At 41.8% G+C, this 27,211-nt stretch overlaps 2 protein-coding genes across 3 annotated transcripts in view; both read right to left on the bottom strand.

Moving 5' to 3' along the window:
• LOC112611850 (zinc finger protein 136) overlaps positions 1 to 27,211 on the bottom strand; it is a 520,810-nt gene that overhangs the window by 342,222 nt on the left and 151,377 nt on the right. The gene's annotated exons all lie outside the window — the stretch shown is intronic.
• On the bottom strand, positions 4,795 to 20,726 carry ZNF441 (zinc finger protein 441). 2 transcript variants are annotated; one of them, XM_025365774.1, is made up of 5 exons: positions 20,536 to 20,679; positions 11,357 to 11,483; positions 10,629 to 10,691; positions 10,413 to 10,476; positions 4,795 to 8,841 (listed from the first exon to the last, which is right to left on the bottom strand). In XM_025365774.1, the coding sequence occupies exons 4-5, from the start codon at positions 10,472 to 10,474 to the stop codon at positions 6,954 to 6,956; spliced, it is 1,950 nt and encodes a 649-aa protein (XP_025221559.1). In that variant the 5' UTR covers positions 10,475 to 10,476; positions 10,629 to 10,691; positions 11,357 to 11,483; positions 20,536 to 20,679; the 3' UTR covers positions 4,795 to 6,953. The 2 variants fall into 2 exon arrangements, with proteins under 2 accessions (XP_025221559.1, XP_025221558.1); XM_025365773.1 differs by lacking the exon at positions 10,629 to 10,691 and having other exon boundaries at positions 20,536 to 20,726.

The following is a 27,211-nucleotide window of genomic DNA, read 5'->3' as shown; positions in this document are numbered from 1 at the left end:
GTTTTTTGTGAAGTCTTTAGGTTTTTCCCAAATATACGATCATGCAATCTGCAAAGAAGAATAATTTGACTTCTTTCTTTCCAGTTTGGATGCCCTTTATTTCTTTCTCTTGTCTGATTGCTCCCACTAGGACTTCAAGTACTATGTTGAATAACAGTTGTGACAGTGGGCATCTTTGTCCTGTTCCAGATTTTAAGGCTGTTTTTCTCCATTCAGTATTCTAGTTGTGGGTCCGTCATATACGGCTTCTTATTATATTGAGGTATGTTCTTCGTATACTCGGTTTTTTTTATCATAAAGGGATGCCGAATTTTATAAAATGCATTTTCAGCATTATTAAAATGATCATATAGTTTTTGTCCTTCGTTCTGTTGATATGATGTATCACATTGATTGATTTGCATATGTTAAACTATCCTTGCATCCCTGGGATAAATCCCACTTGGTCATGATAAATTATCTTTTTGATGTGTTGTTGAATTTGGTTGCTAGTATTTTGTTGAGGATGTTTGCATGAATATTCATCAGGGATATTGACCTATAGTTTTCTTGCTGTGTCTTTGCCTGGTTTCGGTATCTGGGTAACACTGGCCTCATAGAATGAGTTTGAAAGTATTCCTTCCTCCTCTATTATTTTTTTCTTGAGGCCGAGTCTTCCTCTCTCACCCAGGCTGGAGTGCAGTGGTGTGATCTCAGTTCACTGCAACCTCTGCCTCCCTGGTTCAAGTGATTCTCCTGCCTCAGCCTCCTGAGTAGCTGGGATTACAGGCACATGCCACCACACCCGGCTAATTTTTGTATTTTTAGTAGAGACAGGGTTTCACCATGTTGGTCAGGCTGGTCTCGAACTCCTGACCTCATGATCTGCCCGCCTCAGCCTCCCAAAGTGCTGGGATTACAGGTGTGAGCCACCGCACCTGGCCTCCTCCTCTATTTTTCAGAATACTTTGAGTAGGATTGGTATTAGTTCTTTAAATGTTTGGCTTATGCCTGTAATCCTAGCACTTTGGGAGGCTAAGGTAGGTGGATTGCTTGAGCCCAGCAGTTTGAGACCAGCCTGGGCAACACTGCAAAACCGTGTCTCTATAAAAATTAGTTGGGCATGGTGGCATGCACCTGTGGTCTCAGCTGCTCAGGAGCCTGAGGCAGGAGGATCACCTGAGCCTAGGAAGTCAAGGCTTCAATGAACCATGATTGCACAACTGCACTCCAGCCTGGGCGACAGAGTGAGACCATCAAAAAAAAAAAAAAAAAAAAGAGTGGACATTTTTTTAGTTTGAAAAGTCCTTTGGTAAGTTCAAGCCAAAGGCCGAAGGCTACTTAAAAACATTAGTCATGGAGTGGCAGAAAATAGTTTTGTTGTGAATTAGCATACTGAATATTGATCATATAAATTCTTGCCAAACTCAACTATAAGAGTCAACAGGCCAAGGGGGAAAAGCATTCAGGGCACACACCAGTGCTGCAAGCATGTCATTCTCTGCTAAGCTGCTGAAACAGCCAGTTGTATCCTGAAACCAGTTTTATCTAATAGTTACTGAAACAACTTGCTGTGATTTTAGGAATAGTTTTATTCATTGCCATCACTTACCGATCAGAACTTTCCAACTCCCAAAAACCTTACTAGTGCCAATGAACTTTCTTGAAGAACCACATGTAACACTTCTCCTTTTCGTGAAACCTCCAATGTTCTCTGTTTTTCAGACATACCCAAACCACTCGGTCTGTGTGTATGCCCTGAATTACAAGTATTTCTTCCCAAATGTTTTAATTTCAGAAATTCATCTCTGACAAATCTGACTTTCTGACATTAGACACTTCCATGAGTCTACAGTCCCTTTTCTTCAGTTTTACAAACCAAAAAGTTCTGAAAACTCTTTTGTAAGGTAGGCACGAATCGGATATCAAGAAATAAGAGGCTATTTATTGGCCCGGCGCCGTGGCTCAAGCCTGTAATCCCAGCACTTTGGGAGGCCAAGACGGGTGGATCACGAGGTCAGGAGATCGAGACCATCCTGGCTAACACGGTGAAACCCCGTCTCTACTTAAAAATACAAAAAACTAGCCGGGCGAGGTGGCGGGCACCTGTAGTCCCAGCTACTCCGGAGGCTGAGGCAGGAGAATGGCATAAACCCAGGAGGCGGAGCTTGCAGTGAGCTGAGATCCGGCCACTGCACTCCAGCCTGGGTGACACAGCGAGACTCTGTCTCAAAAAAAAAAAAAAAAAAAAAAAAAGGCTCTTTATTGGCTTTTTTGTTCTGTTTCAAGTATTCACTCATTTTGTTGTAGGAATATTGCTGAGTTTGATCTCATGGTGCTCTTTCAGTTTCTACTGAGAACACTATATTATCTATGATACATTAATTATCTCAGCTTTTCACAGATGAAATAACAGGCTCAAAGAGGCGCAGTGACTTGCCCAAGGTTGTTTCACATCTAGGGAAAATAAAGAGTAGAACTGAGGTCTTCTGCCCCCTTCAACTGTTTTTTGTTGTTTTTTCCTTATTGCACCGTACTGCTTCCTCATGATACTACCTCTGAAGACCATCTTGATAAATTCTTCTGTGTGGAAGAGGTAAGCAATGACATTCATCTTATTTGACATTTTCTTTTATTTGAGACAGGGTCTCACTGTGTCACCCAGGCTGGCATGCAGTGATGCCATCATGGATCACTGCAGCCTCAACCTCCTAGGCTCAAGCAATCCTCCCACCTCATCCTCTGGAGCAGCTAGGATTACAGGTGCATGACACTATGCCTGGATCATTAGAAATAAACTTTTTTGGTAGAAATGAGGTCTTGGTATGTTGTCCAGGCTGGTCATTCATAGGTATTTAAAGTGTGATAAATGGATGATTTAAGTCTGATAGCACCTTTACACATATTATACATTTAAGTATACACATGGAAGCTTCTAGAGTTGGTTATGTTTACATGGTGGAAAAAAAACCTTCAAAATAATTATTAGTTCGAGAAAAAGATGTCAATACATAATTTCTATGTCAACACACTGTTATATGGAAAAGAGCTAATCAAATGTGAGCTTCCGACAATTCCCTCTGCTTCATTCTTTCTGACTTTCAACAGATCATGGTTAACACCAAGGGCTCTGTGTCTGAGGTTTCACATGTTTAGGTCACCTATTTTAAACGGTCTCAACCCCACTCCACCACCACTGACCCATCCAATCATTTCCGCAGTTAAATCCAAAGTATTGTGTAAATAGCTTTCCCTTTCAAGGAGTCTAACTGGACTCAGGTTGAACCCCCTTGTGGCTCTCTCATGTTCCTTGATTTATTCATTTGAAATTGTCTTCCAGGAGAGATTGTGATATCCTAAGTGAGGACCTCATCCATTTTATTTGCTTCTCTTCTCTCTAACCTGCTACACCACCTGTTCATTGAAGGCACAGAATATTTTAAACTGACCATCACTTGCTCTAAATTCTGGAGATCTCAGCACAACTCAGAAATCCACACCCTAGAGGAGTATGTGTGGCTGTTAATGCCATCCTCACCACAAGAGGGAGTTCATTGCCTTTCTTTTTCTGCAAATCTATGCGAAGCAGTTTTCTTTTCTTTTTTTCTTTTGAGACAAAGTTTCGCTCTTGTTGCCCAGGCTGGAGCACAATGGCGCGATCTCGGCTCATTGCAACTTCCGCCACCCAGGTTCAAGCAATTCTCCTGCCTCAGCCTCCCGAGTAGCTGGCATTACAGGCACCCGCCACCACACCCGGCTAATTTTTGTGTATTTAATAGAGATGGGGTTTCACCATGTAGACCAGGCTGGTCTTGAACTTCTGACCTCAGTTGATCCACCCTCCTCGGCCTCCCAAAGTGCTGGGATTACAGGCGTGAGCCACCATGCCCAGGTGGTGGTGGTGGTTGTTTTTAATCTATGGGATAACACTTCATAAAAGTAACAGTGACACTATTCGGTTTGGTTCATTTATATGATTTGACTTTTCATAGGTTGATAAGGAAGCAGTAAAGTCTGTAAACCTAGATTGGATTTCCCTGATTCTGAAAAGTGCATTGAAAAAAATGTACATGTGGAAAGGAGTAACTGAGGTGACAGAAAGACTTGCTGAGGAGGTGACATGTGGGATGGAACCTGAAGTAATGTATTAGCATAAAAAGTCAGGTTAGAGGATTCAGGGAAGATGGCAGAATAAAAAGCATGAAGAATCTGTATCCCCAACTGGATTTGCATTAGCAGAATCCAACTGATGTAGCTATTTTGAAACTGTGGATACTATTAAAAGTTTGCAGCTTCCAGGGAAATTGGCTAATAAAATTTGGTTAATTTTGGTCAATTTCAACTCTTGAGTCAGCAGCCCTGACTCATTCCCCCTCCTCAACTCCACGACCGGTAGCTATGCATAAGTTTTAACAGCAGTTTGCATGCAGTTCTGGGGAGGCCAGGGTGGACAAAAAGGACCTGTCTTCCAAATATTGGGGATCTGTGCGCTGCTTGATAATTGCTGCTTCTGATCACAGAGTTACAAAGAAGTGGATGGTGATTGTTGCTGCTGCATCTCTCTCCATTTTTCGAAGGCCCTTGCCCTCCATCTGAAGTGACTTCCAGGCTGGTGCCTTTTATTTTTCCCATAATGTTTTTATTCCTCTCCTTTTGAGAGCCACTGAAAATTAGGTTGTGCAAAAATAACCATACAGAGAAAATTAGAAAGTTACCACACATGCCCAGGGACAGGTGCAACTAAGAAAAGACCCGAGAAGAACTGAAGTTTACACCTCAGGCTGTTCCTCAGCCCACATGCACCTAACAATAGTGTTATTTTAAAACTATTTTATATATTTTCTTTTATTGATACATATTTTACATATATATAAGGTACACGTATTTGTTGCATGCATAGAATGTGTAATGGTCAAGTCAGGGTATTTGGGGTATCCATGATCTCGAGTATTTATCATTTCTATGTGTTGGTAACATTTCAAGTCCTCTCTTCCAACTACTTTGACATATGCAATATATTACTGCTAACTATAGTTCACTCTAGTTTGCTTTCAAACTCATTCCTTTGATGTAAATGGGAATTTGTACGTATTCACCAACTTCTCTTCATTTCCCCTTCTCAGCCTCTGATACCTGCTATTCTACTCCCTATCTCCATGAGATCAAGTTTTTCACCTCCCACATATAAGTGAGAACATGTGGCATTTGTCTTTCTATGCCTGGCTTATTTCACTTACCATAATGACCTCAAGCTCCATCCATGTTGTTAGCAATGGCATTTTATTCTTTTTTTATGGCCAAATAGTATTCCACTGTGTACATAAACCACATTTTCTTTATCCATGTGTCCACTGATGGACGCTTAGATTGATTCCATATCTTTGTTATTGTGAATAGTGCTGTGATAAATATGCAAGTGTGAATCTCTCTTTGATATATTGATTGTTTTTCCTGTGGATATACTGGGTTTGCTGGATCATATGGTGGTTCTATTTTTAGGTTTTTGAGAAATCTACATACTGTTTTCCACAGTGGTTGTACTAACTTACACTTTGACCAACAGTGAGTTTTCTTTTCTCCACATCCTCATCAGCATTTGTTGTTTTTTATCTTTTTTAGTAAAAACAGCTCTAAGTAGGGTATCTCATTGTGGTTTCAATTTGCATTATCCTAACCATTAGTGATGTTGCACATATTTCCATATACTTTTTGGCCATTTGCATGTCTTCTTTTGAGAATTGTCTGTTCATGTCCTTTTCCCACTTTTAATGGGATTATTTATATTTTTTGCTGTTGAGATGTTTGAGTTCCTTGTATATTTGGATATTAGTCCCTTGTCACATAGTTTGCAAATATTTTATCATAATCAACAGGTTTTCTCTGCACTCATTGTTCCCTTTACTTTGCACAGCTACTTTTTAGTATAATATAGTCTCATTTGTCTATTTTTGTCTTTGTCGTCTGTGCTTTGAGGTATTAGCCATAAAATCTTTGCCTAAACCAATGTCCTGAAGTATTTCCAAAATGTTTTCTCCCAGTAGTTTTATAGATTCAGTAGGTACAACTGTTAAAGAATGTGATCTTCAGGTACAATCCTGTAATACAACAAAGGTTCCAGGTCACTTGAAGGATAACAAAATGCCTATAACCACTGGAAGGTTTGGTGACATAAAGAAAAAGAAGGAACAGCTTCCTATAATATTTGTAGCTAAAGCAGCTGCAATTATAGAGATGGAACCTTCAACACTTAAAGATCTTATACTTGCAAACTCCACAGATCCTGACATTGTTGCTGACATGAACATGTACTTAGGACAATGACAGCTGTGTTTGTACTGAACATGTAGACTTGTTTCGTGTCATGATTCCCTAAACAATACAAAAGCAACTTATATAGAATTTACAATGCATTGTGTATTATAAGTAATCTAGAAATGATTTAAAATACACAGAAGAATGTGCCTAGGTTATATGCAAACATGCTGTTTAATATCAGGGACTTGAATATCTCTGAATGTAGGTATTCCCGAGGGTGTTGGAATCAATTCACCTCAGAAACTAAGGAGGACTGTATTCAACAGAAACTGAAGCTACTAAATGCTTCACCACATTGTTTACATTCATAGTGGTTCTCTGCAATTTGAAATCTTTCATGTAACTGAAATGAATTAGGACTAGTAAATGCATTTCTACATTCCTTACAGTAGTAAGGTCCACTGCTAGTATGTCATAATATCCACCTTTGAAAGTTTGCTAGCGAAAGAAAGTCTTTTTCATATTCCTCATATTCATTATACATATTTTTTTAAAGTATGAGTTTGGTCATGTTTTCAAAAGGTACTGAAAAAAATGGAAGGTTTTAGTACATTTTTACAATCATACAACTTTTTTCAGTGTGAGTCCTTTTGTGTATTTGTAAGAAGCTGAAAGTACTTAAGGCTTTCCCACATGTTCAACACTCACAGGGGTTTTCTCTAGTGGGTCCCTTCATGCTTATGAAAGGAACTGATACAATGAAATGTTTCCCCACCTTCTTTACACTTATAGGGTTTCTCTACACTGTGGGTCCTTTCATGTTTATGAAAGGCACTGGGACAATGGAATGGTTTCCCACATTCCTTACATTTATACGGCTTCTCCCCAGTATGAACTCTTTCATGTATCCGTAAGTAACTTGAATGACTGAAGGCTTTCCCACATTCCTTGCATTCATAGGGTTTCTCTCCAGTGTGAGTTCTTTCATGTCTTTGCACTGAACTAGGATAATCGAAGCCTTTCCCACATATCTTACATTTATGAGGTCCATTTCCAGTATGCGTTATCATGTGTCTTCGAAAGCTTGAGAGATCAGATAATGCTTTCCCACATTGCTGACAACCATAGGGTTTCTCTCCAGTGTGGGTCCTTTCATGTAGTTGAATGTAACTGGAAGACCTGAAGCCTTTCCCACATAGTCTACACTTATAGGGTCTCTCCCCAGTGTGAATTCTTTCATGTCTTCGAAATGAACTGGGAGAATCAAAGCTTTTCCCACATATCTTACATTTATGAGGTCCGTCTCCAGTGTGCATTATCATGTGTCTCTGAAAGCTTTTCAGATGAGAAAGTGCTTTTCCACACTGCTTACATTCATAGGGCTTTTCTCCAGTGTGAGTCTTTTCATGTACTCGAATGTAATTGGAAGACCTGAAGGCTTTTCCACATTGTTTACATTTATAGGGTCTCTCCCCAGTGTGAATTCTTTCATGTATTTGAAGGTAAGTGCAACAAATGAAGGCTTTTCCACATTGTTTACATTTATATGGCTTCTCTCCAGTGTGAGTAGTTTCATGATTTCGAAAGTAATAGAAATCACTAAAGGCTTTCCCACATTCACATTTATAGGGTTTCTCCCCAGTATGAGTTTTTTCATGCCTTCGACATAAACTGGGAGAATCAAAGGCTTTCCCACATACCTTGCATTTATGAGGTCCATCTCCAGTGTGCGTTATCATGTGTCTTCGAAAACCTGTGCAATCAGAGAATGCTTTCCCACAATACTTACATTCATAGGGTTTCTCTCCAGTGTGAGTTCTTTTATGTCTTCGAACTGAACTGGGAGAAAGAAAGCCTTTTCCACATATCTTACATTTATGAGGTCCATCTCCAGTGTGCATTATCATGTGTCTTTGAAAGCTTCCAAGATGATAAAATGTTTTCCCACATTGCTGACATTCATAGGATTGTTCTCCAGTGTGACTCATTTCATAGAGTTGAGTGTAACAGGAACAACCGAAGGCGTTCCCACATAGATTACATTGATAGGGTTTCTCTCCACTGTGTGTTCTTTCATGTCTTAGAGAGGAACTATAAGCAGGAAACGCTGTAGAACACTGCTCATATTCATATGGTTTCTCTTCAGTGTGAGTTCTTCCAAGCATATGAAATAAACTAGGCCAAATAAAGGCATTTCCACACAACTTACACATACAACGTCCATCTCCATGGTGTACTGCCATGTGTCTTTGGAGGTTTTCAAGAGAACTGAAGGTTGCACATTCCTTACAATCATACAGTTTCTTTCCATGCTGAGGCCTTTCACGTATTTGAAAGGAGGGCTGATAACTGAAAGTTGTCCCACATTGTGTATGTGTATATGGCTTCTCTCCATATTCTTGATACTCACATGGTTTGTGTTCACTGTCAACTCTAATGTAGCAATTAAGAGATGAACGACCCATGAGGACTTCTGCACACGCACTGCTTTCCCATGGATCTACTCCAGGTATTTTCTCGTTCACAATACTGTCTTGAATCTGGGTAAAGGGTCCTCCACATTGACTATTATCTTTAATTTCACAGGATCTCTCTACCATATGACATCTGTAAAAAATAAGAAGTATATTAGTAAAGGTTTGTTTATAAATGATTTTGTATTAAGAAGTATTGGATTTACATTTCTTTTCTTTTTTTTTGTTTTTAGACAGGATCTCGTTCTGTTGCCCAGGCTGGAGTGCAGTGGTGTGATCTCAGCTCACTGCAACCTCCACCTCCCGGACCCAAACCATCCTCCCACCTCAGCCTCTCAAATAGCTGGGACTACAGGCAAATACCACCACGCCTGGCTGATTTTTTTTTTTTTTTTTTTTGAGACAGAGTCTCACTCTGTTGCCCAGGCTGGAATGCAGTCGCACAATCTTGGCTCACTGCAAGCTCCGCCTCCCAGGTTCACGCCATTCTCCTGCCTCAGCCTTCCAAGTAGCTGGGACTATAGGCGCGCCTGCCACCATGCCCATCTAATTTTTTGTATTTTCAGTAGAGACGGGGTTTCATCATGTTAGCCAGGATGGTTTCAATCTCCTGACCTCGTGATCTACCCACCTCCGCCTCCCAAAGTGCTGGGATTAGATTTTTGTATTTTTTGTAGAGATGAGGTTTCACCATGTTGCCCAGGCTAGTCTTGAACTCCTGAGCTCAAGCAATCTGCCCACCTTGACCTTCTATAGTGCTGGGATTACAAGGGTGAGCCACCATACCCAGCCTTTCTTTTTCTTTCTTTCTCTTTTTGAAACTGGGTTTTGCTCTGTTGCCCAGGCTGGAGTATAGTGATGTGAACAGGGCTTACTGCAGTCTTGACCTACTGGGCTCAAGCAACCTTCCTGTCTCAGCCTCCCAAGTAACTGAAACCACAAGCAAAGGCCACCATGCCTAGCTAATTTTTGTATTTTTTGTAGAAAGGGGGTCTTGCCATGTTGCCCAGACTGCTTGAACACCTGGGCTCAAGCAGTCTTCCTGCCTCAGCTTCCCAAATAGTTGGGATTACAGGTGTGAGCCATCCCACCTGGCCTGGATTTACATTTCTAACATTATCATGCAAAGTGCAGGTTTCATGCCCTCTTTGAACATGAATGGACAGAACGATGTGGAAGATAACTCAACTCCAGCTGTTTTGAAGATAGTGACATTCCTATGGGAATTCTTAATACTGTTTCCAAGATAATTATTTTGCAAGCACTGAATAGCTATGTCACATTTAAGTATACGTTTTTGAAGAAAATTTTCTAAGAGTAAATAAATTTAAGGTGGGCTTGTTAATTTTCCATGTCATGCCTGTAATACCTGCCTTTTGAGAGGCCAAGGCAGGAGGAATGCTTAAGGACAGGAGCTTGAGATGAGCCTGGTCAAACATAGCAAGACCCTAGTTCTACAAAAACAAAATACGTAGCCACATGTGGTGGTACATGCCTGTAACCCTAGCTACTCGGAAGGCTGAAATGGGAGGACCACTGAGCACAGGAGTCTGAGGCTATACAGCAAGCTATGATCATACCACTGTACTCCAGCCTGAGCAACAAAGTGAGACACTGTCTCTAAAACAAACAAAATAAAATAAAATTTCTGGCATACTATGAATCACTCCAAGGACACAGCTTTCTCTTGTGGGTGCAAATTACCTTAGATTTCTCCTGAGATCTTTGTACTGATCTTCTTCTATATCGTGATTTTGCCATATCATTCCTGAAAGTCAGAACCAGAAAAATGACTATAAATTATTACAAAATTATAGAAAGACTGTAAGATTTTATGTACACTGCAATCATGCATTATTCACACACCAAACTACAGCTGACTCTTAACAACACAGGTTTGAACTGCACAGGTCCATTTACAGATGAATTTCTTCAGTCTCTGCTACTCTTGAGACAGCAAGACCAACTCCTCTCTTATTCAGTCTACTCAATGTAAAGACAGTTAGAATGGGCCAGGCACGGTGGCTCACACCTGTAATCCCAGCCCTTTGGGAGGCCGAGGCGGGTGGATCATGAGGTCAACAGATCGAGACCATCCTGGCCAACACGGTGAAACCCCATCTCTACTAAAAATGCAAGAATTAGCTGGGCATGGTGGCGTGCACCAGTAGTCCCAGATACTCGGGAGCCTGAGGCAGGGGAATTGCTTGAATCCAGGAGGCAGAGGTTGCAGTGAGCCGAGATCGTGCCACTGCACTCCAGCCTGCCAATAGAGTAAGACTCTGTCTCAAAAAAAAAAAAAAATCAGAATGAAAACTTTCTATGAATACTAAATAATGTTCCACTTCCTTATAGTTTCCTAATGAATATTTTCTTTTTCTAGCTTACTGTACTGTAACAATATATAGCATGTAATACATATGACATAAAATACATGTATTAATTGTTTATGTTACCAATAATGCTGCCAGTAAACAGTAGGCTACTAGTGGTTAAGTTGTAGGGGAGAAGAAAATATATGACTGCTTGGGTGGCTGGTTCAAGGGCCAATTATATCCCCTTTCCATATTTCAAATCATTGAACAGCACTGATGACCAAGAAACAAATGTCTCTAATTGACTAAGTGAAGGCATGATGTCATCCTTACCTATACAGTCCAGGTTTCTGATAGTTTCCTGCATCACATCTCTGTAGAGACTCTTCTGTGATGGACCCAGCAAAGCCCACTCCTCACAGGTGAAGTTTATAGCCACATCCTCAAATGCCACTGAGTCCTGAAACATCCCACATGTACAGAGGAGGAAGATTAAAACTGAAGGCACTGGGAATCTAGATTCACTTCATAACCTTCACAGGATGCTGTGGTTTCCAAACATTTATTCAAGGACATGGTGAACCCACTCTTATTCTCTCTTTATACCATTTTATCCCACACAACAATTCTGATGCTAGAATTGAACATGTTTGGTAAAGCAACAGTTGAATAGGAACACGCCTCTTGTTGGTGAGTTAAGAAAGTGAGTCTTATCGCCTGAATCACTCCTAATTTCTATTTCTACAGTGGGTCTGCAGTTCTTGTCATGACAAAGTCCTACTACCTATTGTGCAAAAGAGAGTTACCAGCAAGAAGGCTCTCACCAGATGCCCAACCTTGATGCTGGGCTTCCCACCCTCCAGAAGTGTAAAAAATAAATATCATTTCTTATAAATTACCCAGGTAAAAGTATTCTGTTATAAGCAACAAAAAACAGACTAAGACAGCCATGAAAAAAACACTCTGAGGCCAGGCACGGTGGCACACGCCTGTAATCCCAGCACTTTGGGAGGCCGAGGCAGGCAGATAACCTGAGGTTGGGAGTTCGAGACCAGTCTGACCAACACAGAGAAACCCCGCCTCTACTAAAAATACAAATAATTAGCCAGGCGTGGTGGCGCATGCCTATAATCCCAGCTACTCAGGAGGCTGAGGCAGGAGAATTGCTTGAACCTGGGAGGTGAAGGTTGCGCCGTTGATCGCACCATTGCACTGCAGCCTGGGCTGCCGAGATCACGCCATTGCACTGCAGCCTGGGCAACAAGAGCGAAACTCCGTCTCAAAAAAATAAAAAAATAAGGGAAAAACACTCTGGTCACTGTATCTGTAATGAATGACCCTTGTGCCTTGGGGAATTTAGCCTGTGCTATGTGACTACACTAAGAGAGAACATTTGGAAGCTAGCAAATGGTTTCCTGCAGAACAAATGTAGTTTAGTATAACAAACGACTAATAAGGATATTTTACCATCCCAATGGAAAAATGTTAAACTTTATTAAGTAATGTCAAAGAAGAAAAGAAGGGCAAAGATTGCATATGTTCTTAGAAAAAAACCCAGTGTCACCTCTCATGAATATCTACAATATTCCCTAAATCCCTAAACAGATCTTTTTGTCATCATTAAAAATTACATGACCAAATCTAATAGAAGTCACAAACGTCTAAAAATGCTAAAATCCTTCTAATCAAGAAAGCAACAGCTTTCCAAAAACAGATAAAGTATTGTGCATATACTATATTCAGCATCCTGTACTATTAACACAGAGATAAACAAACAGAATAAGGAAGATGAAAAATAGTAGGAAAGCTTGGTGGAGTTTTGTTTGTCCTTCTCCCAACCCCTCCTCACGTCAGAGCCAGTCTTGAAGACAGCAGACCAAATTTCCAATGTGGATCCCTAGAGAGAGGAGATCAGATCTTATTTATAAGTTATTGCCCCTTTGTATTTTTCAATCCATCTGTGGACCATCCAAAGGTCTGAAAGAAAGCTCTCTTTTTTATTTCATCAATGATGGAGCCTAATTAGGTCAAGCTTGGCAGGAACTGCTTCAAAATGTTGCAAAATACATAAAAAACCTTCAAACAACTGGGACAACAAATTATGATTAAGACAAATGGTAGAACATCTAAGTCCTGGGAATAAAAAAGGAGAGAACAATTTCCCCCAGAAATTAGGGTAGTCAGGCTGAGCACGGTGGCTCACATTTGTAATCCCAGCATTTTGGGAGGCCAAGGCAGGAGGATCACCTGAGGTCAGGAGTTCGAGACCAGCCTGGCCAACATGTTGAAACCCCGTCTCTACTAAGAATACAAAAATTAGTCAGGCGTGGTGGCGGGCACCTGTAGTTCCAACTACTCCAGAGGCTTAGGGATGAGAATTGCTTGAACCTGGGAATCGGAGGTTGCAGTGAGCTGAGATCAAGCCACTGAACTCCAGCCTGGGCAATAAAGCAAGATTCCGTCTCAAAAAAAAAAAAAAAAAAAAAGGCATCCAAAAGCACTCAAGTGTTTTGGGGAATTGAGAATGCATGCACTGGAAAGAACACATTTTCAAAAAATACCTGGGGAGGCCCTCATTTTCAGCTCTGCATCATCTCTCGGTTTGGTAAAACAGAAAGGGAAGGCTAAAGCAGAATTGTAAGCAGTCTGGCTAAGTGTTCAACAAATACTACATCACAGACCCATCCACAAAGACTGGAAGAGGTCGGGTTTTTGTTTGGCATGTCTTTTTTACTTTTAGCTGCTAGCATTCAGGAAATCTATCAGAATACTGGATGAACACAAGCTAAGGGAACAGAGACTTCAGTGACTACACTGGACAGAGAATACAGTCTCTGCAAACATACTCTGAAAATGTTACTAAACAAACGAATAATTAAAACCTTCCACAAACCAGAAGGGCAAACCGTGAAGAGGAATCTGATTTCCAGATTATAACATTCAAATGTCTGCTTTACAACACAAAAAGTCCACAAAGACTGTAAAGAAGCATGAAAATACAGTTCATCAATGGAAAAAATTTAATTTAGATAAACCATCTCTGAGAACCTCAGACATTAGATTTACTGAATAAAAACTTTAAAGCAACTGTTTTACATATATTCAATGAGGTAAAAGCAATTATGAATGAAGAACTAAAAGAAAACCAGAAAAAGGATGTATGGATAAAATCATATCAATACAAAATTAGAAATTGGACCATATTTAATTTATACAACTGCAAAGGACAACATCTAAAATGAAAATTTCTCTATAGATGTTCAACAGATGTGAGAAACCAAAGTAAAAAATCAGCTAAAATGAAGATAGAACAATTGAAGTTATTTAGACTGAGGAGAAAAAAAAGAAAAAGGAATGAAATTGATAGAATGTATGATTGATATAACTGCCTTGCCAGTAATGTTAAAAGAAGTTCATTGGAGAGAAGAAAAATTATATAGATTAGAAATTTGGATCACACACACACAAAGAGTCTGAGAATTACATGAAGACATTTGAAATTCTTTAGTTTTCTTATACCTATCTGATCTAATATAATAGATACAGGTTTGCTCAACATAATAATATCAGCAATGTATTGGGCAATACAATAGAGGAATTCAGAATAGTTTGTTATACCAGCACTACCCCTGAAGCCGGTATAGTGTTATTTGAAACTGTAGGCTCATTAGTTGTGAATGGTATTCTACAAACTCTAGTGAACTCACTAGTAAAATTTAAGAAACAAATAGATTTACTCTACTCATAGGAGTAAGCAAATGGAATCATATACATGCTCAGTCAAAATGAAAGAAGGCAAAAAGGAGAAAGTTGAAAAAACAGAGAGTGTACAATAAATAGAAAACAATAACATATATGTGATATGAATCCAATTATATCAGTTATAACATACAACAGTTATAACATAGTAAAAAAGGCAGGCACTGGCAGAGTATAATGAAAAAGAAGGCCCATCAATGTGCACAAGAAAACCATTTTAAACAGAAAGACACAGATACATTAAACAGAAAGGTATGGATAAATATATGCCATTCTAGCCCTAATCAAAAGAAATACGGAACAGCGATACTAAATTCAGATAAATAAGATTTTAGGTCAAAGAAAATTACATGCGATGGAGATATTTCACAATGATAAAGAGGTCAATCCTACAAGACATAATAATCCTTAATATCTATGCCCATAAACACAGATCATGAAAATACATAAGGCAAAAACTTATAAAACCACAAGGCAGAATACACAAATCTACAACTATAGTTGGAGGAAAACAACTCATCTCTTTCAATAATTGACAGATCAGTTTGGCAGAAAATCACTAATGATACACCTGAACTCAAGAATACTATTAATTAACTAGATTTAATTGATGTGTATTTATACCTTCATTGTACACCAACAGGCTACACATTATTTTCAAGCCCACATGACGTATACACCAAGATAGACCATACATATTCTGAATCATGAAACACACTTGAACAACTTTTTAAAAATAGAAATTCTATAAAGTATGCAATCAAACTGTATTATAATTAACGTAGCAATAAATAACAGAAACATACTTGAAAAGCCTAAAAAACCTGGAGATTTAAGTCACAAACCTCTCAACTTTTAAAATGTCAAAGAGAATTCTCAAGCAAATGTAAATACTGCAACGTTGATAAAAAAGAGTATATCATAGCAAAAGTTTTAGAAAGTAGCAAAGGCAGTGCTTAGAAGGAAACTTAAAGATTTTAATGCAGGCTGGGTGCGATGGCTCATGCCTGTAATCCCAGCACTATGGGAGGCCAACGTGAGCGGATCACGAGGTCAGAAGATCAAGACTGTCCTGGCTAACACAGTGAAACCCCATCTCTACTTAAAAAAAAAAAAAAAAAGGCCGGGCGCGGTGGCTCAAGCCTGTAATCCCAGCACTTTGGGAGGCCGAGGCGGGCGGATCACGAGGTCAGGAGATCGAGACCATCCTGGCTAACATGGTGAAACCCCGTCTCTACTAAAAATACAAAAAACTAGCCGGGCGTGGTGGCGGGCGCCTGTAGTCCCAGCTACTTGGAGGCTGAGGCAGGAGAATGGCCTGAACCTGGGAGGCGGAGCTTGCAGTGAGCCGAGATCGCGCCACTGCACTCCAGCCTGGGTGACACAGCGCGAGACTCCGTCTCCAAAAAAAAACAAAAACAAAAAAAAAAAAAAAAAATTAGCCAGGCATGGTGGCAGGCACCTATAGTCCCAGCTACTCCAGAGGCTGAGGCAGGAGAATGGTGTGAACCCGGCCGACGGAGCTTGTAGTGAGCCGAGATCACACCACTGCACTCCAACCTGGGCAACAGAGCCAGACTCCGTCTCAAAAAAAAAAAAGAATTGAATGCAATCTCTAGAGAGAAAAGATATAAAACCAATGCTTAAAAACCTTCCACTTCAGGAAACTAAAGAAAATTTAGTAAGATACATGTAAATCAAGCAGAGGAAAATAACAACGAGAGAAGGTATTAACGAAATAGCAAGCAAGAGATCAGTAGAAAACATCAACAATTCAAAAGCTGGTTCCTTCAAAAGATCAATAAAATGAGTAAGCCCATAGTCAAGCTAACTCAGAAGAAAGGGGAGTTATGATTACTAATCTTGTGTTCATTAAAGGACCTCAAAAGAGTATTAGGAACAACTGCTGCATGCCCACATAATTGATAAATTACATGGAATGCACCAATTCCTTGAATGACACAAGCTACCAAAATTAGTTCTCACTAAAGGAGAACTAAGTAATATGAAAAGTCTTACAACTATTAAAGAAATCGAATCAATAAATAATAAAAGTCCCAGGCCAGGCTGGGTGCACTGGTAGGCTAGGCTTGGTGGCTCACATGTGTAATGCCAGCACTTTGGGAGGCCAAGATCGGCAGACTGCTTGAGCCCAGGAGTTCAAGACCAGCCTGGGCAACAAGGTGAAACCCCATCTCTACAGAAAACACAAAAAATTAGCAGGATGTGGTGGCACGTGCCTGTAGTTCCAGCCACTCAGGAGGCTGAGGTGGGAGGATCACTTGAGCCCAGGAGGCAGAAGTTGCAGTGAGATCATGCCACTGCATTTCAGCCTAGACAACAAAGCAAAACTCCATTTCAAGCAAACAAACAAAAAGTCCTAAGAAAAAGGAACAGGCCAGCATGGTTTCACTGTTGAATTCTGGAAAACACTTAGGGAAGAAATGACACAAATTCTCTATAATCTCTTTCAGAAAATAGAAACAGAGGGGACAATTTCTAATTCATGTTGTAAGGCCAACACTGATAATATGGTTTGGCTCTGTGTCACCACCGAAATCTAATCTTGAACTGTAATCCCCATAACTCCCATGTATCAAGGGAGGGACCTGTGGGAGGTGACTGGATCACGGGGGTGATTTCCTGCATGCTGTTCTTGTGACAGTGGGTTCTCGTGAAATCTGATGGTTTTATAAGTGTTTGACAGTTCCTACTTCACGTGTCGTCTTGCCTGCCACCATGTAAGAAGTGCCTGCTTCCCCTTCCGCCATGATTGTAAGTTTCCTGAGGCCTCCCTAGCCATGAGGAACTGTGAGTCAATTAAACTTCTTTTCTGGTAGTTCTTTATAGCAGTATGAAAATGGACTAATACAACTGCCTTAATACACAAAACTAGATAGACATTACAGACATATCTCCACCATGTGAGGGCATAAAGGGAAGAACGCCATCTGCAAATCAAGAAAGAGGCCCAGGTGGGGTGCGGTGGCTCACCCCTGTAATCCCAGCACTTTGGGAGGCCAAGGTATGCGAATCATGAGGTCAGGAGATCGAGACCATCCTGGCTAACATGGTGAAACACCGTCTCTACTAAAAATACAAAAAATTAGCTGGGCATGGTGGCATGTGCCTGTAGTCCCAGCTACTTGGGACGCTGAGGCAGGAGAATCGCTTGAACCCAGAAGGCGGAGGTTGCAGTGAGCTGAGATCATGCCACTGCACTCCAGCCTGGGCGACAGAGTAATACTCCATCTCAAAAAAAAGAAAGAAAAGAAAAGAAAGAGAAAGAGGCCCTTATCAGACAACTGATCTGCTGTTTGAAACTGAATTCCCAGCCTTTACAGCTTTGAGAAATGAATATCTGCTGTTTAAGGCATGCAGTCTATGGTAATTTGTTATAGCAGCCCAAAGGATTAAGTTAGGAAGGGTCTTTCTCTACCACACATCAAGGCTTTGAAGACTATAGTAATCAGGAGAGTATGATATTAGCAGACTGATGGATACATAAACCAATGAAAAATAGCAAATTCTGGAACAAGAGCATCTACTTAAGGTACAAGAACCTATGACACAGCAGGTATTGCCAGGCAGTGATACAAATGAGGGACACTTCAACGGAAATGATAGAGACAAATGGTTATCTACAGGAGAATAACCCATCTTCTGCCCAGCATCTCCATATACAATGATCAACTAACTATAGACTTTCTGGTTTTCATTAATTTTTACTCAGTTTGTTACCTCAGCTTCCATTTTGAATGTGGTTTTATGTTTTTCATACCAAAAAAGGGGTTTTATGACCCTTGACACAGCTTCTAGTTCTCTATCTTCTCCCAGTTCTTCAATTTGGTTGATCCATATGCATCCCTTATACCATCATCTCCTTTCACCACCTCCCTATGGGTGCAGAGTGTGTCAAGTCAGGTCCTCCTGTCACCTGGAACATCCTCCATCCCCATGCTGTTCACCAAAGTGTTCAGTAACCACGATCCCAGGAGACACTACATTGTTAGCTTTTCAAGTTCTTGCACCACCTCAGTGGGGTTGGTTTTCCTGTCCGTAGGGATAGTTTTCTCCCTTCATTAGTGTGAGAGCATCAGAAGGGAAGAATCATTTCAGTCCTGTCCCCTTAATACCACCACCCAATTGCTTGGCCAGCCATATATACCCAAGAAAGGGATGGGGGAAGAAAAGCTGAGTGTTCTAAGGAAGTAGCTTCTTGAGGAAGGGTATACCAGGAGACTCCTACTATAGGGCATCATTCTACTTCCCTACAAGGTCCCACCATCTCCACCTCAGGGTGTCCTCTGGAAGGAGTCACACAGGGACTGATATTCACTTGACACTATAAGAGACTTGGCAGTTGTGGGCATCTTGGGGTAGCCCCAGGCAGTTCTGAAACCCAGGACCAGGAAACCATAGAGGATGGGCTGGGGACTCATCACCCTGTAACGTTTCCAAAGAGGAACCTCAATCCAAACACATTCTTAAAAGGTGTCTCTGTCTAGGGATGATGAAGGGAAGGCAGTAACAAAAATTTTATTTATTAATATTCATTTTTTTTACAGCCAAGTGTCGTGGTTTTTCTCTGCTTCCTCGCATGTGAAATGTTCATAAACACAAAACCTTTTACAAAGAGCCATATATTGCTATGTATAAACAAAATGACAATGAAAATACTAGCCTCTGTTTGAAATATAAACTGGGGGACAAGGAGATCATAAAGTTGCTGTGAATTGAGAAGAGAAAGCCTGAGGAAGGCTCTGGAAACCAAGGGATTTTCTGTCCGCCCTAGGAGGAGTTAGGATGAGAGAACACAGTGGTGGATTTGAGACCCTGCTGCCCACATCTCTGGAAGACTCGGAGGGGAAGCGGTCGCCCTTGGGAAGAAAGAAGGGACTGAGGACCAAAGAGACCACAGGTCCTCCCACACACAAACCCCACACACGAGTCGGCCTGGTGACCTGTCGTCACCGTGCAGCCTCCTCACCGGGTTCACAGGAACTGCGAGCCAGGCTGGAGGCGAGATTGCAGTTAGATATTAACCAGATGCCCTCAGCCCCGCTGCCTCACGAGGTCGCCTCCCTGAGAGTCAGGTCACAGCAGACGCTGACCGCCGGCCTCCCCATTGTGCCTGGGGATGCGATCTCTGAGAGTTGCTCCAGGGCCGCCTGAGTTCTTTCTCGGATCCTGAATTCCAGTGGAAAGGCTGGCGCCAAGCAGGCTGAAGACCCCACAAGGGAGCCCACTCAGCAGAAGAAAGCGGTTTCACCTCCCGTCCCAGGAGTCACCCCTCACTTCCCCACCATCCAGCGACCCCACGCCCCAGCCGCCCCCGTCCACACCCCTAAACACCCCATTCCCAAACCTCTCAGGAAGGCGGATCTGGAGTGTCCTCCCCTCTCCCCCCATTAAACTGTTTCTGCTGCAGCCCTCAGCGTCTCGGTGCAGTTACTCGGGCCGCGAACCTGTGCCGGTTACAGCCGCACAATCCGGGGAGACGCGGGGCTGCGGGCGCGTAGTTGCCCAGGGAGGCCGCCAGGGCCAGGGCCGCAGTGGCAGCGCAAAGACGGGACGGGACGCCCGGGGTCCCGGCTGCCGCCCCAGCCCCATCCTGCGGCCGAGGGGACCGAGGGCCGAGCTGCGCCAGGGTGTCGCCAGCGGGGAAGCCCTGGTGCCACCACAGCCGGTTCCGGCCGGTTCCAACCAGTCTCTCCTCTCACGCGTCGGGACACCAGACCTCACACACTCACCATTTCCCGGCTTCCGGTGTCCGGGTTCCTCCCTCTGCCTCCCGCTGTCAGTGCGGGTCCCAGCGAGACAGAAGCTGCCACAGACGTTCCAGGGCGTCTCTCAGTGACAGAACCCGGAGCCCAGTGCGGGGGCGTGGAGAAGACTCGGCGGGTTCTTTGAACCTTGCACCCTCCTCCGGGCAGCGCGCCTGATTGACAGTTCCCACGACCCCGCCCCGCGGCCCTGATTGGATAGTGCGCCAGGTCCCTCCCCCGGGGACTGAGTAACGGAAGAAGCGATCTCAGCTGCGGAGTGGAGCCTGATAAACAGATTCCAGACACAGGCCTTGAGAGGACTAGCTTCCTCCCTGCGCTGTGACCTGACCCCCTCCCAGGGGATATTTGCATTTAGGCAGTATGTCCTGATTGTACTCAATGGGACCTTTCTCCTTCTTCCTCCTGGACAGGGACCCACAAGTCTGTGCAGGAAATTCCAGACTCACTGTCCAGTTGAGCTATCCCCTGATTTGAGAGCAGGAAGGGAGCCCAGGCCACACTGCAGCAGGAGGGAGGGCCTGATGTCCTCCAGGAATCAGGAGTTTGGGATAAGGCTGTTGGCTGCACAGGCTAAGCCTTTCTTCCACCTTATCTCTCAGTCTACTAATTTTCAGTGCAGAAGATAAAAACACCCCAACAAGGCCGGGCGCGGTGGCTCACACCTGTAATCCCAGCACTTTGGGAGGCCAAGGCAGGTGGATCACCTGAGGTCAGAAATTCGAGACCAGTCTGGCCAATATAGTGGCTCTGTCTCTAAAATACAAAAATTAGCCGTATGTGGTGACACATCCCCAGCTACTCAGGAAGCTGAGACAGGAGAATCGTTTGAACCCGGAAGGCAGAGGCTGCAGTGAGAGAGTGGGGGAGACAGAGGGAGACTCCATCTCGAAAAAAATAAAAATAAAAATAAAAACAAAATAAAATTGTTAAATGTGTGGAAAAACTGGAATTATGTGGCGGCAATATTTTATAAAGCAAAAACTTGAACTAGCTCAGATAAGCAGCCTGGTGCGTCCACAGTTCACAAGTCAACCCCTTTCAGGAGGCCAAACATATTCCAAAGCTTGGAGGCCAGATGATAATTCCTGAAATGGAGCCCTGAGGTGGATCAAAACCTGGGGATGAGTCAGGGGCACTAATGGATTTAACTCTGGGAGTTCAATTTGCCCTCCTGTCTCCTAAACACAGTGTGGAAATGCTCCTTCCATCAAGCCTTTAAATGTTATTGAATTAAATGCTTCAATCAAAGGCTGAGACATTAGACTTTGAATTTGAAAACATTCATCTTCATATTTTTATGAAGAATACCAGATATAAAAGCATTATGAGGTCAGGCACCATGACTCATACCTGTAATCCCACCACTTTGGGAGGCTGGGGTGGGTGGTTTGCTTGAGCTCAGGAGCTCAAGACCAGCCTGGGCAATGTGGTGAAACCCCCATCTCTATTTAAAAACAAACAAAAAAAGACATTATGAACTGGGAGCTGGCACCCATGGCGATACGAAGAAAAAGAGGTTTAATTGACTCGCAGTTCAGCATGGCTGGGGAGGCCTCACAATCATGGTGGAAGGCGAAGGAGGAGCAAAAGCAAATGTTACACTGTGGCAGGCAAGACAGCATGTGCAAGGGAACTGCCCTTTATAAAGCCATCATATCTCATGAGACTTATTCACCCAAATCTCATTTTGAATTGTAGCTCCCATAATCCCCACATGTCATGGGAGTGATCCAGTGGGAGGTAATTGAATCATGGGGGCGGTTTTCCCACACTGTTCTCATGATAGTGAATAAGTCTCATGAAATCTGATGGCTTTGTAAAGGACAGTTTCCCTGTACATGCTCTCTTGCCTGCCGCCATGTAACATTTGCCTTTGTTCCTCCTTGGCCTTCCACCAACACCTGACCAAATGGACCTAATAGACATCTACAGAACTCTCCACCCAAAACCAGCAGATTATATATTCTTCTCCTCACCAAATGGCACATACTCTAAAATCAGTCACACAATCAGACATAAAATAACCCTCAGCAAATTAAAAAAACAAGCAAACAAAATCATACCAGCTGCACTCTCAGACCACAGTGCAATAAAAATAGAAATCAAGACTAAGAAAATCTCCCCAAACCATACAATTATGTGAAAATTAAATGGCCTGGTTCGGAATGACTTCTGAGTAAATAATGAAATTAACGCCAAAATTAAGAAATTCTTTGAAACTGAGAAGAAAGATAACAACATACCAGAATCTCTGGGACATAGCTAAAGAAGCATTAAGATGGAAATTTATAGCACTAACTGCCCAAATCAAAAAGAAAGATCTGAACTAGAAGAACTAGAGGAAGTTGTGAAAGATCACAACTAGAAGAACTAGAGAAGCAAGAGCAAACCAATTCCAAAGCTAGCAAAAGACGAGAAATGACCAAAATCAGAACTAAAATGACCAAAATCAGAGCTAAACTGAAGGAAATTGAGATACAAAAAAAAAAAAAAAAAGATCAGCAAATGCAAGAGTTGGTTCTTGAGAAAAAATAACTTAAAAATTCCCAAATAATCCAGGCAATCCTAAGCAAAAAGAACAAGCTGGAGGCATCATGCTACCAGACTTCAAACTATATACTACAGAGCTACGGTAATCAAAACAGCATGGTACTTTTACAAAAACTGACACATTACCAATGGAACAGAATACAGAGTATAGAAATAATGCTGCACACCTACAACCATCTGATCTTTCACAAAGCTGACAAAAACAAGCAGTAGGGAAGTACTCATCAATGGTGCTGGGATAACTGGCTAGCCATATGCAAAAGATTGAAACTGAACCCCTTTCTTAAATTATATACAAAAATCAACTCAAGATGGATTAAAGACACTTTTCAAAAGAAGACATGCATGTAACCAACAAGCAAATGAAAAAAAAAAAATGCCCAGTATCACTAATCATTAGAGAAATGCACATCAAAACCACAATGAGATACCATTTCACACCAATCAGAATGACTATTAATAAAAAGTCAAAAAATAACAGATGCTGGCAAGGTTGTCGAGAAAAGGGAATGCTTATACTCTGCTGGTGGGAGTTTAAGTTAGTTCAACCATTGTGGAAAGCAGAGTGGTGATTCCTCAAAGTACTAAAAACTGAATTATCATTTGACCCAGCAATCCAATTACTGGGTATATACCCAAAGGATATGAATTATTTTACCATAAAGACACATACATGGCCGGGCGCGGTGGCTCAAGCCTGTAATCCCAGCACTTTGGGAGGCCGAGACGGGCGGATCACGAGGTCAGGAGATCGAGACCATGCTGGCTAACACGGTGAAACCCCGTCTCTACTAAAAAATACAAAAAATTAGCCGGGCGAAGTGGCGGGCGCCTGTGGTCCCAGCTACTCGGGAGGCTGAGGTGGGAGAATGGCGTGAACCCGGGAGGCGGAGCTTGCAGTGAGCTGAGATCCGGCCACTGCACTCCTGCCTGGGTGACAGAGCGAGACTCCGTCTCCAAAAAAAAAAAAAAAAAAAAAAAAAAGACACATACACACCTATGTTCATTGCAGCACTATTGACAATAGCAAATATATGAAATCAACCTAAATGCCTATTAACAGTAGACCGAATAAAGAACATTTGGCACATATACACCAAGAAATACTATGCAGCCATAAAAAAGAACAAGATCATGTCTTTCCAGAAACATGGATGGAGCTGGAGGCTATTATCCTTAACTAACACAGGAACAGAAAACCAAATATCACATGTTCTCACTTATAAGTGGGAGTTACATAATGGGAATATGTGAACACAAAGAGAGGAACAACAGACACTGGGGCCTACTTAAGGGTGGGAGGAGGAAAAGGATCAGAAAAAAATAACTATCAGGTATCATGCTTAGTACCGGGTGATGAAATAATCTGTACATCGAACTCCCGTGACACAAGTTTATCTATATAAAAAAAAACTGCCTATGTACCCTGGAACCTAAAATAAAGGTTAAAAGTAGACATTTGAATATTATAATAAGAGTAACTCTGTAAATCAAATTCTCCCCCTTCCTTTTTATGCTCTTTATGTTTGCTGCAGGCTGTAATTGTTTATTTGTTTGGTAACTTTCAAAAGTGTATTTATAGAGACCATGTTCCTTGTCCAGTGTAGTCACTGAAGTCTCTGTTCCTTGAGCTTATATTCACCCAGTGTTCTGACAATGCCAGGAACAAAAGAAAAAGAGAAAATGAATCAAGCAAAAAATTGACCTCTCTCAGTCTCTGTGGATGGATCTGAGCTGGACAATTCCTTGAATCCTTAGCCCAGCTTCTTAAAGCTCTGCTTTACCCTTCTCTTTCTGTTTAACCAAGCCTCAAGATCTACCAGCCCTGAAAATGATGCCGAGGGCGAGCGGATCACCTGAGGTCGGGAGTTCCAGACCAGCCTGATCAACATGGAGAAACCCGGTCTCTACTAAAAATACAAAATTAGCCGGGCATGGTGGCACATGCCTGTAATCCCAGCTACTCGGGAGGCTGAGGCAGGAGAATCACTTGAACCCGGGAAGCAGAGGTTGCAGTGAGCCAAGATCGGCCATTGCACTCCAGCCTGGGCAACAAGAGAGAAACCCCATCTCAAAAAAAAAAAAAAAAAAAAGTCTCCCTTGAGCAAAACCACGTGAAAGCAGTGTGTGTGGAGAAGTCAGCATGGGTCATTCGTGGTAATTGCTACCATAGAGCTCATGCTCAACACAAGCCGCATGAGTATCAGGAATATGGAGAGAAGCCACGTACACATAAACAATGTGAGAAAGCCTCCAGTTACTGCGACTTCCTTTGAATACATTAAAGGCCTAACCCTGGAAAGAAACTTAGTGACTAAAAGGAATGTGAGAAAGCACTTAATCATCTCAGAAGCTTTACGCAGTGGAGATAGGCCTCATAAATGTAAGATATGTGGGAAAGACCCACATATGCAATTTTCACAGACCATTTCAAAGACATGAAAGAACTTACACTGGAGAGAAACATCATAAATGCAAACAATGTGGGAAAGCCTTCAGTTGTTCCTGTTACAGTCAAATACATGAAAAGACTCATACTGGAAAACAACCCTGTGAATGTCAGCAACGTGTAAAAGCATTTTCTCATCTCAGAGGCTTTCAAAGATACATGAGAACATACACTGGAAATAGAAATCATAAATGTAAGATATGTGGGAAAAGCTTTCATTATCTCAGTTTAGTTCAAAGACATGAAAGAACACACACTGAAGAGAAACCCTATCAATGTAAGCAATGTGGGAAAGCATTCTTTCATGCACAAGCTTTCAAAGACACGTGAAAACACACACTGGAGATGGATCTCAGAACTATGCAAGGTATGTGAGAAAGCCCTTGATTCTTCCAGTTTTCTACAAAGCCATAAAAGGACGCACACTGGGGAGAAACCCTATAAATCCTAAGCAAAAAGAACAAGCTGGAGGCATCATGCTACCAGACTTCAAACTATATACTACAGAGCTATGGTAATCAAAACAGCATGGTACTTTTACAAAAACTGATGTGGGAAGGCCTTTAGGGATGTCTGTTCTTTTTGAAATTGTTAAAAGACTCACACTGGAAAGCATCTCCATGAATGTAAGGAGTGTAGGAAAGCGTTTTGTTTTCGTCCGTTTCCCTCCTAAGGCATGAAAGAACTCACTGGGAGCAAGCCCATGAATGTATGTAATTTGGTAAAGCCTTCAGTTTTTCCAGTTCCCCTTGTATACATGAAAAACTTCACACTGGAGAGAAACTGTATGAATGTAAGGCATGTGAAAAAGTATTCAGTTCTCCCACTTCCTTTAATTGACATAAAAGGACTCCCTAAAGAGAAACTCTCTGAACGTATGGAATGTGGGAGAAGCATTTGCTAGTCTTATTGTATTTAAGATACGAGGAAGAATTCACATTGGAGATAAGCCCTTTGAATATAAAGATGTTATAAAGACTTAAGTAGTTTCCATTTATTTTGAATATAGTTATCTCTGGAGATCTTCAAGAGATTGGTTCTATTGCCTCCCAAGGATACCTGAATCCACAGATGCTGAAGTCCCTTTTTAAAAATGACATATTTGCATGTAACCTATGCACATCCTCCTGTACACTTTAAATCATTTTTAGGTTATTTATAATAATTCATGCATTGTAAATACTATGTAAATAGTTACATTGTTTAGGGAATTATAATGAGAAAAAGTCTATACTTATTCAGTACGGGAGCAACCATCACAAGCCTCCTTAAATAGTACATGTCAGCCAGAAAGTTACAATTTCCTTCAATACACACAGATTCTTTTTGAGAATTGACCTGAAATAGTATGTTACTATTCAGCAAAATCCTAGTTTGTCTCTCTTGATTACCCAGGTATAATGACAGTGATGATGATCACTGTATGGTGCCTAACATTGTGATTTGTTGAGGTGACTAGACATGTGGTATTGTAGGTAAGTAGTGAGAGATCAGGTTAAATGGAATCTTCTTTTTTTTTTTTTTTTTTTTTTTTTTTTTTTGTGGTGTTTTACTTTCCCCCCCCGGGTGGGGGGCGGTGGCCGGGTCTTCGCCTCCTTCAAGCCCCCCCCCCCCGGTTTCCGCCACTTTCCTGGCTTACCC

This window comes from Theropithecus gelada, chromosome 19, assembly GCF_003255815.1.
Source record: "Theropithecus gelada isolate Dixy chromosome 19, Tgel_1.0, whole genome shotgun sequence".
NCBI lineage: Eukaryota > Metazoa > Chordata > Mammalia > Primates > Cercopithecidae > Theropithecus > Theropithecus gelada.
The sequence above is the reverse complement of the archived record's forward strand: the minus strand, read 5'-3'. Positions and strand labels throughout refer to the sequence as shown.

Excerpts from the sequence above, each read along its gene's own strand:
- ZNF441 (XM_025365773.1), bottom strand. Across the intron at positions 10,477-11,356 it reads CAGAAACCTGGACTGTATAG|GAATGATATGGCAAAATCAC; the intron begins GTAAGGATGACA and ends TCTGACTTTCAG. Across the intron at positions 8,842-10,412 it reads GATCTCAGGAGAAATCTAAG|ATGTCATATGGTAGAGAGAT; the intron begins GTAATTTGCACC and ends TATTTTTTACAG.